Here is an 18341-nt window from a genome sequence, read left to right as displayed (position 1 = left end):
TAGGCATTCTCACTTTTTTTTTCTATTCACCATAGTATGGATGTGGACATCTAAATATTATCTACTATCTCATGAAACAGTGCAGTGATGAAGTGGGGGGGGGGGGGGGGGGGAAAGAATTTTCAGAAAGATCCAACGTAGGCAGAAGTGGTAGAGAGCTATATGAATGAATTGCTTATTAAACAGAAGTGGAGATTGCCTATCACTTTAAATAAACTGTATAGCCATGAGCTTAGCTATTCACATTAACCCAAAAAAAATTTTGAGGAGGTTAGTTGGATTCAAACATTTTCTATTCTCATTGACAGTTTTCAATGAGGATTTAATAAACAGCCACAAAAGGCAGTAGATAAATACACTGGTATACTGTTACCTTGGCACTGCTGCTGATTGATGGCTGCAGAAGATGAGTAAGCTTAGAGTTTCGGTAGGGTACGTGCAGAGTGTTGTTCTTCAGTGCCGTAAAAACCTATCACCATAAAAGAAATGTTCACATTAGTAAGAAAATATATGCTTTATTCCTGCAGTCTGGAGATATATATTAAATAATGGGGCTTTTGCAATGTCTTATGAGTAAAATACATCAGCTTGAAAACTAATGTCTAATCGAGAACAATCTATAATTTTTTGCAGCTAGCCATTCAAAGTTAAAAAGTAAGAAAATATATCAAGTGTGAGCCATACAACTTTCCTGTGTGTTTAGTAATTACAAAAGTGAAGATAAAGTGGGTTGTTTGAAATCAATGTCTGAGTGAAAGAGCAACACTAATTATAGTGTTAAATTTTAATTTATCTGGATTGGCCTCAGCTTCTCTGAATTGCTGAATTTGGAATTGGTGCGTTTCTACACCCTTAGGATACATGAATGCTCTCCTAAATGATGCACCATGTTAGCGAGCAAATAGTTGCAAGAGATTAAGGATCATATTCTCCATAGACTGTGTGCCTTCAAAGTACAGGACAGCACTTTCGGAAAATAGGATGCTTTGAGAGACAAATGGTGTGTGTATCAGAACTCAATGGAAAGCAGTACACCAGTCTGCTATAGGGTTACTCTGGGCTTTTTCACCCTTTGAGAAGATATGGGGTTTGCCTTTAGGTTTGCTCAGGTACATGGTCATTAGCCTACTTTAGCTGCTAAGTTGGTGTTCTCAGGATATATTGTAATTGTGTAATTACATCACATATATATATTTTTTACATATCTATTGGTATCCATAATATATTTTGTGCACGGTACATATTTTTGTATATTGCTTTGCCATATTCCTATTTTTATATCTATAATAATATATATTTTCATTTTGGTATTATTCCTTCATTAGGGGACAGCCTAGCAAGAACGTAAGGCTAATTTAGGCATTGGTCATACCTCTGGCCATAGAAGTCCTGAGTATTGCTGTGTAAGTGATTTTCTGTCACTAAAAGTGCCTACAGCTCTAACACCTGAATAGTTGACTACATCGCTCCTTCCTGCAATGTGCTCTTGATCAGCCAATCATCCAGATAAGGAAACACACACACACCCAGTCTGCATAAATACGCTGCTACTACTGCTAGACACCTGGTGAACACCCTGGGAGCTGATCGAGGCCAAATGACAGAACACGGTAGTGGTAGTGGTGTTTCCCTATATGAAATCTGACATACTTCCTGTGATTGGGAAGTATCGAAATGTGGGTATAGACATCTTTTAAGTCCAGAGAGCAATAGCCAATCTTGTTCCTGAATCATAGGGAGCAGAATGCTTAGGGAAATGATCTTGAACTTTTCTTTGACCACAAATTTGTTCAGGGTTCTTAGGTCTAGGATGGCATGAAATCCTCCTGCTTTCTTGGGTACAAGGAAATACCTGGAATAGAATCCCTTCCCTTCTTCCCCTAGTAGCAAGGATTCAACCACACTGGCCTGTAGAAAGGTAGAGATTTCCTCTGCAAGTACCTGCTTGTGCCTAAACCTGATGTAAGATGCTCCTGGTTGTGCAATTTGCTAGTCTCTGATGCCAATGTAATGCATAACCAAGATGGACTATTTGAAGAGCCCATCGGTCAGAGGTTATAAGGGAGCATCCCCCCCCTACTGGTAGGCCATACGGGATGGTTACTTATACTACAGCTGTGATGTCCTACAGCCAGTCAAAAGCTCATCCCCTGCTTTTACTAGGGGGCTTCTGTGGTCAGGACTGACGATCTGCATCAAATGTTGTCCTTTGATGCAGATCAGATAGGGAGAGATTATGTGACTGTTTTGTATGACGAGTTGTAGTGGGTTCTGCTGTGTGAATAGTAAGCAAGTGAAAACTGTAGTGCATAGGTTAGATCAGGGTCTGTTTTTGATCCCTGTCATGTTTCTGTTGCTAAAGCCTTAGGTAATGTGACAATTGATTTTGTGACTTATTTTTTTTGTAGAGGGTATATTATCTGTATCTTTAAAAATTGTATCGTTTAAGCCATTATTAAAAAAATTTAGAAGATGGACGCTTCTAAAGTTGAGAATTTTATGCCTGTTCATCTCTGCCATTTTTGGATTTTTTGAATGAACATCATATTCTTGATCAGTATTCATTTGGTTTCAGGTGTGAGAATGATACTGAATCATTATTACTCTCTATGAGAAATGTTATTAGAGCAGGCTTTGAGAAAGGGGTTTCATTTATATTAGTCTCCCTAGATATATCTGCTGCATTTGACTCAATCAACCAGGCATGTTTGTGATCTATTGGTATTGTTGGTAATTGGTTTTCAACTTTTTTGAATATGCACAGTTTTTGTGTAATACAGGGGTCAGACAGATCTGAGATTATTAAATTGACAACTGTGGTTCTCCAGGGCTCTGCCCTTTTAGTAATTGTATTTAACATTTTTCTTCTTTCGCTATATTCTTTGTTGAAGGGCGGGTCTTTTTTATAGAATTTACGTGGACAACATACCATTCTTTTTTAAAATTGAAAATTCTGTGACAAAGTATTCAGTTGCTATGTCTCTATTTAAAGACCATCAAACAATGGATGAGAGCAAATTGTCTTAATCTAAATATGTCTAAAACTCAAGTTATTCTGAAGTCTAACCTCCCATTGGTTGATGCCCCAAAGTCTTCCTTGATAGATGGAGTTGAAATAATGTTTAGTAAAATATTTCGATCTTTGGGTGTTATTTTAGACTCTGCAATGAGTGTTAAACCTCATGTTGCTAGGTGATTAGTACAATTTTCTTTAAATTAAAACTTATTTGAAAGACTACCTTTCTCAAGAGAATTTCCAACTAGTCGTTCAAAGTATAGTGATAACCCACTTTGATTATTGTAACACTCTGCTTTTAGGCTTACCCAAAAATGCTTTACATTAGGATTGAGGCAATTTGAGCATATTACATCTGCTTTGGTTATTTTGCATTGGCTTCTGGTGGATTTTAGGATCGAGTACAAAATTTTATTGTTAATTTTTAAAGTGATGATTAACAAAATCTCTCCTGTCATTACTTCAAGTCTGCACTTACATCAACCTGTCAGATCTTTGAGATCAGCTTCTTTGTATTATTTTAGATGCTCCATCTTTTAAATTGGTCTACTTAGATGAGTATAGGAACTCAATTTTTTATATTGCAGGACTGATGTGAAAAGTTTGCCTGAATTTAAGAAGGTTTTAAAAATGGTGTTCCAAAGGGCATTTTCTATTTCTTAGGATGAGAATTATGGTCTGGAATTGCTGGTCTTGATTATTCTTGTCTCAGTTTTTATGCGAGTTTTTTTGTTTTGTTTTTATGGGTTATGTATAAAATTGTGACTATTTTCTTACCCACTCAGAATTGTAGATGATGCAGCCTAGAAATTAGAACACTAAGAACTAAGAGGGAAAATAAGAAAATGTAAAATTAAAGTTAAAAATGATAGAATGAGGGAAGAATACCCATATAGGAAAGTACTTCAAAAGCAGAGAGAACAGCACTGAGGGGAGACCGCAAAGATGTTTCCTCCCTGCTCCACTGAAAAACAAAGACTGAGGGACTCGCACATCGGGTGAGAAGGCACCAGTGCATGCATGGTCGGACACTGCTTGAAACTTCTACAGTCTTCTCGGTAGTCAGTGTGCGCACCAAGCTCTGTTGGATGACGTTATCCACTGTGAGAATACATCTGGCCTGCTTACCTCTGAGAATAACCTATACTATCTTTACTCCAATTTACTGTATTGGAAGTAATTCTGTCTATATCTCATTAGCATGCATTTGCACATGAGTAATGCTCAAAAGGTCGCCTAAGGTTAGGCACCGGGATGATGCACCCTAAGGGCTGGATTCAGTAAATGTGCGTTCAATGCTATTCTATAAAAGGGCACTCCAGGCTGAGTGCTCTTTATAGAATAAGAACAGTCATTTTGGGTCAGAGCAATGTCCATCTAGCCATCCCAAATAGTAACAAGATTCATGCTGCTGATAACAGTGGCTTTCCCCATGTCTATCTTAATAACAGACTATGGACGAAAAACTCCAGTAACTTATCCAAACATTTTTATAAGCCCATATACACTACCCTCTGATACTATATCCTCTGGCATTGAGTTCTGGAGATTAACTATTCAGTGAGTGAAAAAATATTTCCTCCTGTTCGTTTTTAAAGTAATACCATGTAACTTCCTTGAGTGTCCCCTAGTCTTTGTACTTTCTGAAAGAGTAAAAAAATCAATTTACATTTACCTGTTCTATACCACTAAGTATTTTGTAGACACAATTTGTAGAATCCCAACTACGGGCAGTTATGTAATTTCTAATTAGTATCAATTAGCATCAATTACAGCCAATAATTGGTTAATGCGAATTAGCTGCTAATTATTAAATTAAGTTATGCACATAACTGACACTACTCCATAACTTGCACAACTTTAAGCACTAAGGGCTAGATTCTATATATCATGCCAAAAAAAATCGGCACTGAAAAAAAATATGACTAGGCATATTCTTTAAACTACACCTAAAGATAGACTTAGTTTATAGAATACACCTAAGTCTGGGAGTAGTTAATAGAATATGCCCAGTGCCTATTTTCTGCGACTATATTTAGTCACAGCCATTAACACCAATGAAAACCTTGTATAAATGCCAACACCTAAATTACACGTGGAATATTCTATAACTGCACATAAATTCAAGGAACGTCCATAACCCACCTTTGCCCCTCATGACCACACCCCCTTTTCAGATCTGCATCTTAGAATTTACACACACCACTTTATAGGATACACTTAGACAGTTATGTGCAAAAATTCTAATTAATATCAATTACCGTCAATAATTGCTTAAGTGCAATTATTGGCACTGATGCTTGCTAAGCTAATTAAGTAAAATGCACAAATCCAGAATATGATCGGATTTACATGTGCAACTTAAGTCGTACTATATAGAGTCTGGGGGTAAGCTTACAATTGTGCACACAAGTTCATAGACTTAGGGGGTAATTGTATCAAAATTAATGCAGTGTGTTACTTCCCAAGTTATGCAGATTTCTTGTATGCTAAAATCCTTGCTATATGGGAAGTAACTTTAGTTTACTAAAATTCAGATCTAAACTAGAACAAATCTGCATTAAGATTAGAGCAGTTTATTACACTGGCCTATTAGAAGATGTTGGGATATGAGTCTGTGGACCCCAGGTTTAATATAAACATTGCAAGTAGACTCCTGAGATCTTAGAACTTTCCTATGGCCCTTTTTAACATCATAAGGGTAATGGTAACATTACTTTGTGCACTCCTTGAGAGCTAATAAGGTAGGGAATAATCTTGAAGACAGAAACCAGTCTTTCTAAAAACATTGTCAGAGAGAGCAGGTAAAATTTGTTTTGGATTTTTTTTTCTCTGAGGTGAGTGCTGACGTGTCTGCCTGCCATAGAAAAAGAACATTGAGGATGGATTGTTTTGTTGGCTGTGAGCCCTTAATAAATCCAATTCAAGAAAGTTTTTTTTAAATTGCATTTCAGAAGGAAGGAAGACAGCTTGCAAAACTGAATATAACCTAATACTGTAAATAACAGGTGCAGTCCAAACCAGAGGAAAAGGAGCTAGTCTAAAATCAGCTTGCAGAGTCGTACAGAAAAAAAAACTGTTTTATCTACAGAATTAGAAATTGTAGTCATCTCATCTCAGATAGTTTAAAATTTCAGTAACCTCACTATGCTGTGACTAGTACAGAAAAGGGAATGTGAAGTAACACTGAAGGCATGTTTTTCAACAAGTAAATTGTGCCCTTCTGGTGGTATTTCATCATACACTCTGAGCTGTTTGAATATTGTTGCAATATTACTGGATTAATGAGATACAGTTAATTCTTATCTTTTTAATTAAGTACAGTAGTTTATAAATACCTGTCCCAGTGCCGTTAGAGATTTGTTAATTGCAGCTGCCTCCACCAACCTCTGTCCAGTAGCTTCGGTCTTGGATATGCGTTCAGATCCAGCCAAATCACATAGGGTTAGTGTCCCATAAGATACCACTCCTGAGATACTGTCAGTGCCATTCACATGTAGTGTTACCATCAGATGAGATCGCGAACTGTCATGTCCAGCAGCAGAATAAATATGGCATAACAATGACTCAGCACAGTAAGATCTCTAGTCTTTTCAAATTTAAATATATTTGCAGTTGTGTGTTTTTTTTTTGTCTGCTGTTATGAGCCACATCTGATCCCTTACGAGCTGTTTCCTTTTTTGATTTGGTTCTTTTTCTAGTTTGTGACTTCATAAACTGCTCTGATGTTTTTAATCAAAGTCCTATATAAAATATACAGACTGTATATATTTATAAAAAGCAGTATGTTATTCTTACTGTAATATGTTTTGCAACATTTCCAAGCCTTAGAAATATATTAGACCCATAGTAATATTTAGAATATGCCAACAACTAAAATGGTAGTTGGGCCAGTTCATAGGATCGTGTTGGCTTTGCCGTATGGAATTTTACTCGTATACATTCTAGACCTCTACGTTTTGCAAAGAGGGGCATTTTCGATAATATGTCTAAGCTAGACTTTGGATGTTTAGCACACAGTGTCCCAAATCTGAATAGAAAACATAACCATTTTCAAAACCACAAAACCTCTATTTTTTTTTTTAATACTGTTTGTAACAAGTTTTTGTGCTCTGTGCATTTCTTGTCGTGCCATTTTTGAAAAAAAAAAAAAGTACAAGTGAAAAACGTAGAAACTGAGGCCATTGGGATGTAAGAGGGGCCAGATTTTTAGTAGACTGGCCCCCCAGACATCCCAGGAGAGTAATGGGGCACCCTAGGGGGCACTGCTGTGGACCTCATATAAATGCTCCCAGGTACACATCTCACTGTTGCTCTCTTAACTTGTCTGCTGAGCCCTCCAAAACCCACTACCCCCAACTGTACACCACTATAGTAGCCCTTATGGGTGAAGGGGGCACCGCTGACGGACCTTTTCAATGCTTCCTTAGAAACTGGAGTGGTCCCAGTGGACTGAAGAAGGGCGAATGTGGTTCCTTTGCACAAGAGTGTAAGTTAGGAGGAGGTTGGGAATTACAGACCTGTCAGTCTGACCTTGGTGGTGAGTAAGCTAATGGAAACGCTTCTAAAGAGGAGGATTGTGACATTTCTTGACCTACATGGAATGCGGGACCCGATGCAGCATGGCTTCACTAGTGGCAGGTCATGTCAGATGAATCTGACTGTCTTCTTCGACTGGGTGACCAAACAGTTGGATGTGGGAGGGGCGCTTGATGTGGTATACTTGGATTTCAGCAAAGCCTTTGACACGGTTCTGCACAGGCGACTGATAAATAAATTGAGTGCCCTCGGTGTGGGACCTAGAGTAACTGATTGGGTAAAAAACTGATTGAATGGTAGGAGACAGAGGGTGGTGGTAAATGGAGATTGCTCTGAAGAAAAGGATGTCGTCAGTGGAGTACCACAGGGATCGGTCCTAGGGCTGTCTGGTAAGGTTTGTCTCTTTGCGGATGATACTAAACTCTGCAACCAGGTGGACACCCTTGGAGGGTGTGAATGACATGAGGAAGGACCTAGCGAAGCTAGAGGAATGGACCGATATTTGGCAACTAAGGTTTAATCCCAAAAAATGCAGGGTCGTGCACTTGGGTCGCAAAAATTCGAGGGAACGGTACAGTATAAGGGGTGTAGTGCTTCAGTGTGCGAAGGAAGAGCTGGACTTGGGTGTGATTGTGTCTGACGACCTTAAAGCTTTCAAACAGGGAGAAAAAGTGACGGTCAAAGCCAGAAGGATGCTTGGGTGCATAAAGAGAGGCATGACCAGCAGGAAAAAGGCGGTGATAGTGCCGTTGTATATGTCTCTGGTGAGGCCTCATTTGGAGTACTGTGTGCAGTTCTGGAGACCACACCTACAGAAAGATATAAACAGGATGGAGTCGGTCCAGAGGGCGGCTACGAAATTAGTAAGCGGTCTTGAAAGCAAAAATTATAGGGACAGGCTTATGAACCTCAACATGTATACGCTGGGAGAGAGGAGACATCTGCTCGCCATAACAGAAACCTGGCTCTGCCCTGATGACTCTGCTTCAGTCGCAGCCCTGTGCCATGGCGGTTATTTATTTTCACATACTCCTCGCCCTGCTGGCCGTGGGGGCGGTGTTGGACTACTTCTCTCTCCCTCCTCCAGATTTCAACCCCTTCTTCCACCTCAATCTCACTGTTTTTCCTCCTTTGAAGTCCACTCTATCCGCCTTTTCTCTCCTCTGCCTCTTCGAATAGCGGTCATTTATCGTCCCCCTGATAAGTCCCTTTCATCCTTTCTCAGTGACTTTGACGCCTGGCTTGCCTTCTTCCATGATCCTTCCTCCCCCTCTCTCATCCTTGGTGACTTTAATATTCCTGCTAATGATCCTTCCAACTCTTATATTTCCAAGTTACTCGCTTTAACGTCCTCCTTTAATCTCCAACTATGCTCCACCTCCCCCACTCATCAAAATGGTCACTGTCTTGATCTCATCTTCTTCTCCAACTGTTCACCTTCTAGTTTCCTTGCCTCTGATCATCCCTCCTCTGATCACCATCTTATAACTTTCACACTTAAATCTCCTCCCTCCCAGTCCCGTCCTATCCTATCTAATTTATCTAGGAATCTTCACGATATTGACCCTTCATCTCTATCCTCCCATGTTTCAAACCTCCTCTCTACTGTGGCACCATCCACATCTGTCAACGAGGCTGTTTCTTCTTACAACAATACTCTATCCTCTGCCTTAGACACTCTTGCACCTTTGATGACCCGCCCTGTAAAGCGTACAAAACCCCAACCTTGGCTGACTTCTAATATCCGCTACCTACGTTCCTGTACCCGCTCCGCCGAACGCCTCTGGCGGAAATCTCGGGCTCTTGCTGATTTCTTACACTTTAAGTTCATGCTGACCTCCTTCCAATCTGCTCTTTTACGTGCCAAACAGGATTATTATATCCAACTGACCAACTCTCTTGGCTCTAATCCTCGACTTCTCTTCACCACATTGAACTCTCTCCTCAAGGTGCCCCCTCCCCCAACTCCCCCTTCATTATCTCCTCAGACCCTTGCTGAATTCTTTCACAACAAGGTTCAAAAGATAAACCTTGCTTTCTCTACCTCACCAGCTCTCCCTCCACTAGTCCGTTCCCCTCTCTCTCCTTCCCCTCATTCCCTTTCCTCCTTTCCTGAAGTTACTATTGAGGAAACTACACTTCTCCTTTCTTCCTCAAAATGTACCACCTGTTCCTCTGATCCCATTCCCACCCACCTTCTTAATGCCATCTCTCCTACTCTTATTCCTTTTATCTGTCACATTCTCAACCTCTCACTTTCCACTGCGACTGTCCCTGCTGCCTTTAAACATGCTGTGGTCACACCTCTCCTTAAGAAGCCTTCACTTGACCCTACTTGTCCCTCTAATTACCGACCCATCTCCCTCCTTCCTTTTCTCTCCAAATTACTTGAGCGTGCTGTTCACCGCCGCTGCCTTGATTTTCTCTCCTCACATGCTATTCTTGACCCATTACAATCTGGTTTTCGCCCTCTCCACTCAACCGAAACTGCGCTTACTAAAGTCTCCAATGACCTATTACTGGCTAAATCCAGAGGTCAATATTCCATCCTCATTCTTCTTGATCTTTCCGCTGCTTTTGACACTGTCGATCACAGCATACTTCTCGATACCCTGTCCTCACTTGGATTCCAGGGCTCTGTCCTTTCCTGGTTCTCTTCCTACCTCTCCCTCCGCACCTTTAGTGTTCACTCTGGTGGATCCTCTTCTACTTCTATCCCTCTGCCTGTCGGCGTACCTCAGGGTTCTGTTCTTGGTCCCCTCCTCTTTTCTATCTACACTTCTTCCCTTGGTTCATTAATCTCATCCCATGGCTTTTCCTACCATCTCTATGCTGATGACTCCCAAATCTACCTTTCTACCCCTGATATCTCACCTTGCATCCAAACCAAAGTTTCAGCGTGCTTGTCTGACATTGCTGCCTGGATGTCTCAACGCCACCTGAAATTAAATATGACCAAATCCGAGCTTCTCATTTTCCCCCCCAAACCCACCTCCCCGCTCCCCCCGTTTTCTATTTCTGTTGATGGCTCTCTCATTCTCCCTGTCTCCTCAGCTCGAAACCTTGGGGTCATCTTTGACTCTTCTCTCTCCTTCTCTGCTCATATCCAGCAGACCGCCAAGACCTGTCGTTTCTTTCTTTACAACATCCGTAAAATCCGCCCCTTTCTTTCCGAGCACTCTACCAAAACCCTAATCCACACCCTTGTCACCTCTCGTTTAGACTACTGCAATCTGCTTCTTGCTGGCCTCCCACTTAGTCACCTCTCCCCTCTCCAGTCGGTTCAAAACTCTGCTGCCCGTCTCATCTTCCGCCAGGGTCGCTTTACTCATACTACCCCTCTCCTCAAGACCCTTCACTGGCTCCCTATCCGTTTTCGCATCCTGTTCAAACTTCTTCTACTAACCTATAAATGTATTCACTCTGCTGCTCCCCAGTATCTCTCCACACTCGTCCTTCCCTACACCCCTTCCCGTGCACTCCGCTCCATGGATAAATCCTTCTTATCTGTTCCCTTCTCCACTACTGCCAACTCCAGACTTCGCGCCTTCTGTCTCGCTGCACCCTACGCCTGGAATAAACTTCCTGAGCCCCTACGTCTTGCCCCATCCTTGGCCACCTTTAAATCTAGACTGAAAGCCCACCTCTTTAACATTGCTTTTGACTCGTAACCACTTGTAACCACTCGCCTCCACCTACCCTCCTCTCTTCCTTCCCGTTCACATTAATTGATTTGATTTGCTTACTTTATTTATTTTTTGTCTATTAGATTGTAAGCTCTTTGAGCAGGGACTGTCTTTCTTCTATGTTTGTGCAGCGCTGCGTATGCCTTGTAGTGCTATAGAAATGCTAAATAGTAGTAGTAGTAGTAGTAGTTTAAATATCTCAAGGGCATTTGTGTACAGAAAGAGAGCCTTTTCCAAATGAAGGAGAGCTCTGGAATGAGGGGGCATATGGCAAAGTTAAGAGGGAATAGGCTTAGGAGTAACCTAAGGAAGTATTATTTCAAAAGGGTGGTGGAGGCGTGGAATGGCCTCCCAGTGGAGGTGTTGGAGTTGAGGACTGTTCCAGAATTTTAAAAGGCATGGGATAATCATGTGGGATCACTTAGGAGCAGGAAGAATTAGGGGTTACAGAGGATGGGCAGACTGGATGGGTCATATGGCCTTTATCTGCCGTCATATTTCTATACGTGGGTACAGTGGGTTTCCGGTCAGTTTTGGAGGGCTCACAGTTTCCACCACAAGTTTAACAGGTAAGGGAAGGTCCACTTGTCCACAGTGCACTGCACCGACCACTAGACTAATCCAGGGATTTGCATGCTGCTGTAATAAACCTGGCTTATAACATCTGAGGCTGTCATAGAGGCTGGCAAGTAATATATTTATTCACATTTTTGGGTGCAAATGGCTGCATCTAAAGTTAGGCGTGATTCCAGGGCCTAAGCACTATTCTACAAACTGCGCCGAATAGTGCTTTTTTCAGCATTGATTTTTTTTTTGCGCCATATATAGAATCGTTCCCTTAATATTACCTTTGAAAATACATTAGTCCAGCCTTTATTGAGAAACCCCCTTAGCATACACTGCACCATATGCTATATTTTGTTGCAAAAATGTAATCACAACTTTATCTTCTGTAATTTTGAAAACAGGGATCATCCAGTTTTTACAGCATCTTGCAGTAACACCTGTCAATAATAGTCATAATTTTTTAATAATAGTACATTTGTTTTTGGGTTATTTGGAAAAATGTTGGAGATTTTGTTTATTTTCCAGGCACCGTGTGCCCTCTGGGTGCCTATACATGGATACACCGTTATAGGATTGCCCTCAAAACTTTTTAAGGGCAATTCTATAAAGGGTAGCCAAAGCTAGATGCCAATTATATGGACAAATTTATAGAATAGGCGCACTTGCATGTGTGAATGATGTCACAAATGGGCATTTACATGCATATGTGCTAGGCACTATTCTGTAAAATTAGTGCATTAATCACATGGAGTCGGTTTCTATATAAGGCACGGAGAGTAGTTCGCATTAAACTGTGCATGCAGCCAATTTATGTACGCTACTCAATTGTGTAACGAGCCAGTCATGATAATTGGCCAATAACCTTATCAGTTGTAATATAGACTTGCTTATTTTTTGGCGTATTCTAAAAATGGGTGTGTGTAAATTGCAACACATGTAGCTCAACAGGGGGCATGGTGATGGGAGGAGCGTAGGCATATCAGGGGCATCAATCACATTTATGCGTGTTATAGAAATCGGAGGAATGTGTTTATATTTAGGCAAGAGCATTTACACCAGGTTTTCAGAGGCATAAATGGCTGCACCTAAATGTATGTGTGTTCCCCCAGCCTATGTTGCTATTCTATAAATCATGTCTTATTGTAGATGTGATTTATAGAATAGCACTACGCACGTTATTCCGATGTGCCTACATTTTAGATGCCATATAAAGAATCTGGCCGAGTGGGTGAAGCAAAGGCATGTCATAGGTGTTCTTTCTAGCAATGCACACATCTTATAGAATAGTATCAGATGAGGAGATCCAAGATGGCACTGTGATGAAAGGTCACGCCACTGTTGTCTCAGCTTCTCCGTCGGAGTTCTTCTGCCTGTTGGGTTCTTCAGACTGTTAGGGAAGAGGAGAGTCAAGATTTGTGGGCCTCCCCCTGCCTCCTCCTCAACACCCTCAATGTGGCAGACAACGCTGGAGCAGTACTTGGTTCTAGGTTCCATTTTCTCTTCATCCTTGCCTGTGGGGGAAGCGTTGGGCAGCAGTTTAAGCAGGGCATCTTTGAGCCCCGCTCCACCAGGATGCAGTTTTCCAGTTGAGAAGTGTATGTCTGAGGTGCCTCTGGTTGTTGTGGCTGGACTCGATGTGCAAAGGGGGCAACTCGCTGGAAAATCAGTCTTGGCTCTTGGAGGTGATCTACTGCTGGCTGCAACCAGGGTTCTGGATCAGGAAACTTTGAGTAACCTAAGCAAGGCCAGAAACCAGGCTTCACCTGATCAAACGTTGTGGAATGCTATCAACAACATACATTTGTCTTTGGTTCTGACAACTAAACAGAATGTTAAGGATATTGTGACATACTGGCCCAGGCGCAAATGTCTGGTCAACAGCTCTCTAAAATGAATGCCTTAAAATCTAGAGTGCAGATGGTGGAAAGTTTTGAAGTGGACTCTCTTAAACATAGGTCTTTTACACATAGACAGATGAATACCTGGAAAATCACACCAGGAGGCATAATTTTGAGGCTTCTCAACTTCCCTAAATCTCCTGTTATTTCACCTTTGGACATGTTTAAGAAGTATATGGTGGAGGTTCTAAAGATACCCTCAGAAGCATTACCCCCAATTACCAGGGCTCAGTATATCCCAGGTGGTAAGAGAGTTGGAGGCCCTGTTATGCAGAATCCCAGGAGTGGAAGATATGAATTTAACATCTTTTCTGGAGTCATCTTTGGAAGTTATTACACAGAAAACTAGAGTGGTTATGACTTTTGCTTTGGAGTTTGACCACAATAATGTTTAGAGACTTTCCTTTAGATATTTGGAGTCATTGTTTATGGGTTCTAAAATAAGGGTGATTCCTGACTTAGTGAGCGAGGCACAAATGAGGCGTAAGGCTTTCTTGGCACTTTGACCCAGAATGCAAACCTTGGATGCCAACTTTGTGTTAAGAAGAGTACCCTCAAGATTTCCTTGTTTATGTTTTAAACAATTTCAATTTTTTGACCCTAAACTATTGGAAGACTTTTTTTTTTTAATCCAGAGAGGATGTCAGTGTAGTTGTATGGTTCCATATGCTACTGTTTTGGAGGATGAAGAAGTGGATTTGGTCGGTGTACCTTTCATAAGTTTGTTTTTCTGTTTCTTCCCTTCCCCCCCCCCCCCGCCCCTTTTTCTTGGATCTTATTACCTAACCAGTGGTCAATTTAATATTTTTTTTCTTCTCAGACTGTTATTCTTTTTAGATATTTCTCAATTACCATTGTACTCTGAATGGAGTTTACTGTACTTGAATATTATATTGTATATACCTATAAATAATAATAATAAAAATAGAATAGGGTCAGATGCATGCATTGCAAAGCACATTTAGGCATGCCAGCTTATGCTTACCATTGACCTGGCTGTCACACATAAGTTTTGGCCCACTATTCTATAATGGAGTAGTGTCCCCTGATGCCATTATAGACTTGGTGTGCTTCTTTGTCACACCTACATTTAGGCAATGAGCTATAGGATTGCTCCCTTTGTGTGTTAAATGAAACTTCTCTGTTAACTGTTGGAAAACCAGCATAATCTGCCCCCCCATCCCCAGTCAGACACCTGCTAATAACCTTTCTCCCCAATGTACAAAACTCATCAAGGAACCAATAGAAAAATCCACATTACCCCCAATGGGCAGAACAGCAGAGAATGTTGGGGACCACTACCTTGGAATGCGCAAGGTTATTCGAAATTTTTAAGAAATCCACTGTACTGTACCAAACTTCCTAGCTGTTTTTGGGTTTCTGACCTGGAGGTGAGTACCTGGTTCGAGTAGGTAGTTTAATTCTGAATCAAATGACAACAAATTATTTCCAAACCTGTCATTCAGCCAAAATAAAATTTTAAGCAAGTACCATGAGAATTAATGGCAGATAATTTATTTAATGCTATTTTTAATAACTTAGCAGATATGACATATTCATTACCTTTCTGTGTTCATCTTTGTGGAAGCCACGGTCCTGATTTTCTCACCTAGTGCTATTGTCTCTTTAATATCAGCTTCTGTTGATACTTCAATCTCTGTCAGGCCAGGCACCATGACGCTCTTTCCTTGTGTCCTTATCTCTAGGGAGTTGCTTGGGTTTTTGGAAAGCAGATCCTTGATAGTCTCATTATAAATTTCTAACATGGATATCTAGTTATAAAGAAATAATATGATCAGTTCCACTCCTATGCATTGTAAGATATAAATTCATTATGGATTAATAGAAAATGTTTGTACCAAAAAAGTGTGAAAACTCACGTGTCTTATTTTAGTATAATTTCTAAACATTTAGGGGGGAAGTTATCAATATGGTCTACCATTGAGATGTGTTATTTTATTGCTAACTCCAGTTATTGGTAACTAGTACCATGAGTACCTGTAGAGGGCAGCAGTAGAGAGGGACTGTCATTGCAGTTAGGGTTCCATGGGGGATAGGGGGAAGGTAGAGAAAGAAGGGTGTGGTATCTGTTGTCGGGGGTAGATTTCTTGGACAGAGGGTGGAGTTGAACAGGAAGCCATGGGACTTGAGCCAGACGGCCCCAAATATGTAAGGGGGGAGGTCAGGGAACTATGACTTGGGGGAGGGGGTACCAGTTGAGGGGTTGGGGTCTAACTTGGGGAGGTCTGCTTCTTTTGTTGGGGCTGGAGGTCAGGGTGAGGATGGCCCAAAGAAGGTGAATCAGAAGGAGAGTACTGTGTGAAGGGGGGTTGGAAGCACTACAGCCTGATGGTGTTATGGTTTATTTCTTTATGTACATTCTGGCCTAAGATTGCTTTTAAAATTATCTGCTAAGTTTATGAGTCCCTAATGTAAAGACCAGCAGGACTAGAACTTGAAAGGAGTGACTGGGGCTTTGCCCTGGGGACCATATTTTAAAGAGCACTTCTGGCACTGCTTTGTGGGGGGCAACGGAGGTTGGAGGGCATGTTTCCTGCTACATGCTCTGGATGAGACTTTTTAAAAAAACCTTTTATAAGTAATTTCCAAATTTTACAAGAAAACTCTTGAACAGAAAGATACAATATCTCATTAATAAGGAATAAAATGTCTCATACAGGACAAAATATAGCTAATACAAATCTAACTATCTCCTCCTTATATGTCAAACTAAGAAGATCTTCAAAATGAGAATTGTATCTAAAGTCCACAATTAGCAGAGGGCAAGGAACAATTCAAAGAAATAATGTTAACAAAAATAAAAAAAAGCAGAAAGCCCAGTCCAAGCAAATTATATATTATGGAGTAGATGTAATAGGTGCCGAAGCAAAGAGAGGGGGACTAGAGGTCGGCTTAGAGTCAAAAAACGTCACTACATGGATCGGTTCAAAGAAAACATATTTAACTGACTGAATTTTCACCACACATTTACAGGGAAAATTAAACCAAAATATGCCTCCTAACTGCAAAACACGTGGATGTAATTTCAGAAAAGACTGACGTCTCCACTGGGTTTGTCTGCAGACATCGGGAAAAACTCTGATCTTATAATTCAAAAATAGGTCTTGTGTATGACAAAGAAAAACATCTTTAAAATCCAATCACGGTCTGGTTGCTGCACAAAATCTACAATCAAAGTAGCAGCCTGGATTCCAATGGTTTCATCCTCTATCGTCTATGTCAAATTCAAATTATCAAAAGGTACCTCAGACCCCTCTGTTCTCATCTGATCCATAGTTTTCTTTATATAAGGCAACAATATATTCTAGATACAGGGGAGTATGATTTTTCTGGTATTTTCAATATTTCAGCAAGTTATATTTTAAAAGTAATTAAAGGAGCAATGGCAGGTAACTTGGGAAAATTAATACAGCGTATGTCTTCAATCTTTGCTGATTCTCCGAGTTTTCTATTTTCCTTTGCAATACTAAATTCTTTTTAACCAATGCACATTGTCCCCGCTGAAGTTTCCCAATATCAGACTTAGTAGATGAGCCAAAAGTCTCCAAACTCTGTACCTTTGACTCCGGATCCGGTACTTTACCAGGTAGTAATTGGGTTTGAGTCACTAGAGTTGAAATTTTAGTTGAAAAAGAAATCTCCAGACTCATCAGGGCTTCCCATATCGATTCCAATCTGATCACAGCTGGTTTTGCAGGTAGTGAAGACCTACACTGAATACTCTCACTGCTTCTCTCAAATGCTTCCTTCACATTTGCTCCAGAAACTCAGAAGGAATCTCTAGCAGCGCTTCCTTGCACTGCTACACTCGGCAGTTGATTACTTTGGTCTACCCCTGATCCCGGGACTGGCAAACCCTCTTTGGGACACACTGACCCAGGAAGTATTTCACCTCCTGCTGCTCCTATTCGCAATGAAGCTGCTAGCTCCAGCATCCTGCTTGGGACTGCAAAGCGATCCTTTGGTCTGTGTGTTATGAATTTGATTTTGTTATGTATATTTTGCTTTAGAAAAGACTGGAAGCTTCTGGTCCATTGTATGTCAAAATGCGATATTTATTTACACTGGTGATGCAACAGCACCACTCTGCAAATGATGCAGCCAGGCCTGAGCAACAACTCAGCAGGAGATAGTCAACAGGCTATGCCAATCATACCATGGAGGTGAACAGTTCTATCAGATTTGTCTCTTTTATAAAGTTATTATAAAAATCTGAAATCTTACCTTAGTTGTGTACTTGATTTTCTCTCTTTCTTGACATATACGTAAGAGCTCCCTGATTGATCTGTATCATTTGAAAAAAACAACATTTAGGTGCAATCCCATCATATTGTACTATTATTCTGATCTATTTATAATACACATATAGAGCCCCATTTTAAACAGGTCGTAGAAGCTGGAATTGAGATGTCCAGGTCAGAACATTCAAGGGGAGGTCATTAGGGGCAGTAGTGAAGTTCCCTTGCTCCTGCCCCTTGTGGTTAGAATTTGCAAATGGTTGCTGCAAGAGACTGCGGCTACCATTTTTTTATGGGAAGCTGCAAGAGTCAGGAGCTAGGAGGCTTTGCTCCTGCCTCCAAAGGCCACCATTCAGGGTAGGAAGGGAGGGCTTTT

At 40.8% G+C, this 18341-nt stretch overlaps 1 protein-coding gene across 1 annotated transcript in view; it reads right to left on the bottom strand.

Moving 5' to 3' along the window:
* The window catches only part of LOC115478745 (kinesin-like protein klp-3), a 94979-nt gene that overhangs the window by 737 nt on the left and 75901 nt on the right, over positions 1-18341 (bottom strand). The window contains exons 11-14 of the mRNA XM_030216315.1: positions 17952-18012; positions 15270-15478; positions 6355-6541; positions 374-469 (exon numbers count right to left, since the gene is read on the bottom strand). Of these exons, the coding sequence (XP_030072175.1) occupies positions 374-469; positions 6355-6541; positions 15270-15478; positions 17952-18012 (553 nt within the window). The remainder of the gene's footprint in view (positions 1-373; positions 470-6354; positions 6542-15269; positions 15479-17951; positions 18013-18341) is intronic.

This window comes from Microcaecilia unicolor, chromosome 10, assembly GCF_901765095.1.
Source record: "Microcaecilia unicolor chromosome 10, aMicUni1.1, whole genome shotgun sequence".
Taxonomy (NCBI): Eukaryota; Metazoa; Chordata; class Amphibia; order Gymnophiona; family Siphonopidae; genus Microcaecilia; species Microcaecilia unicolor.
This window is presented reverse-complemented; position numbering and strand designations above follow the sequence as displayed.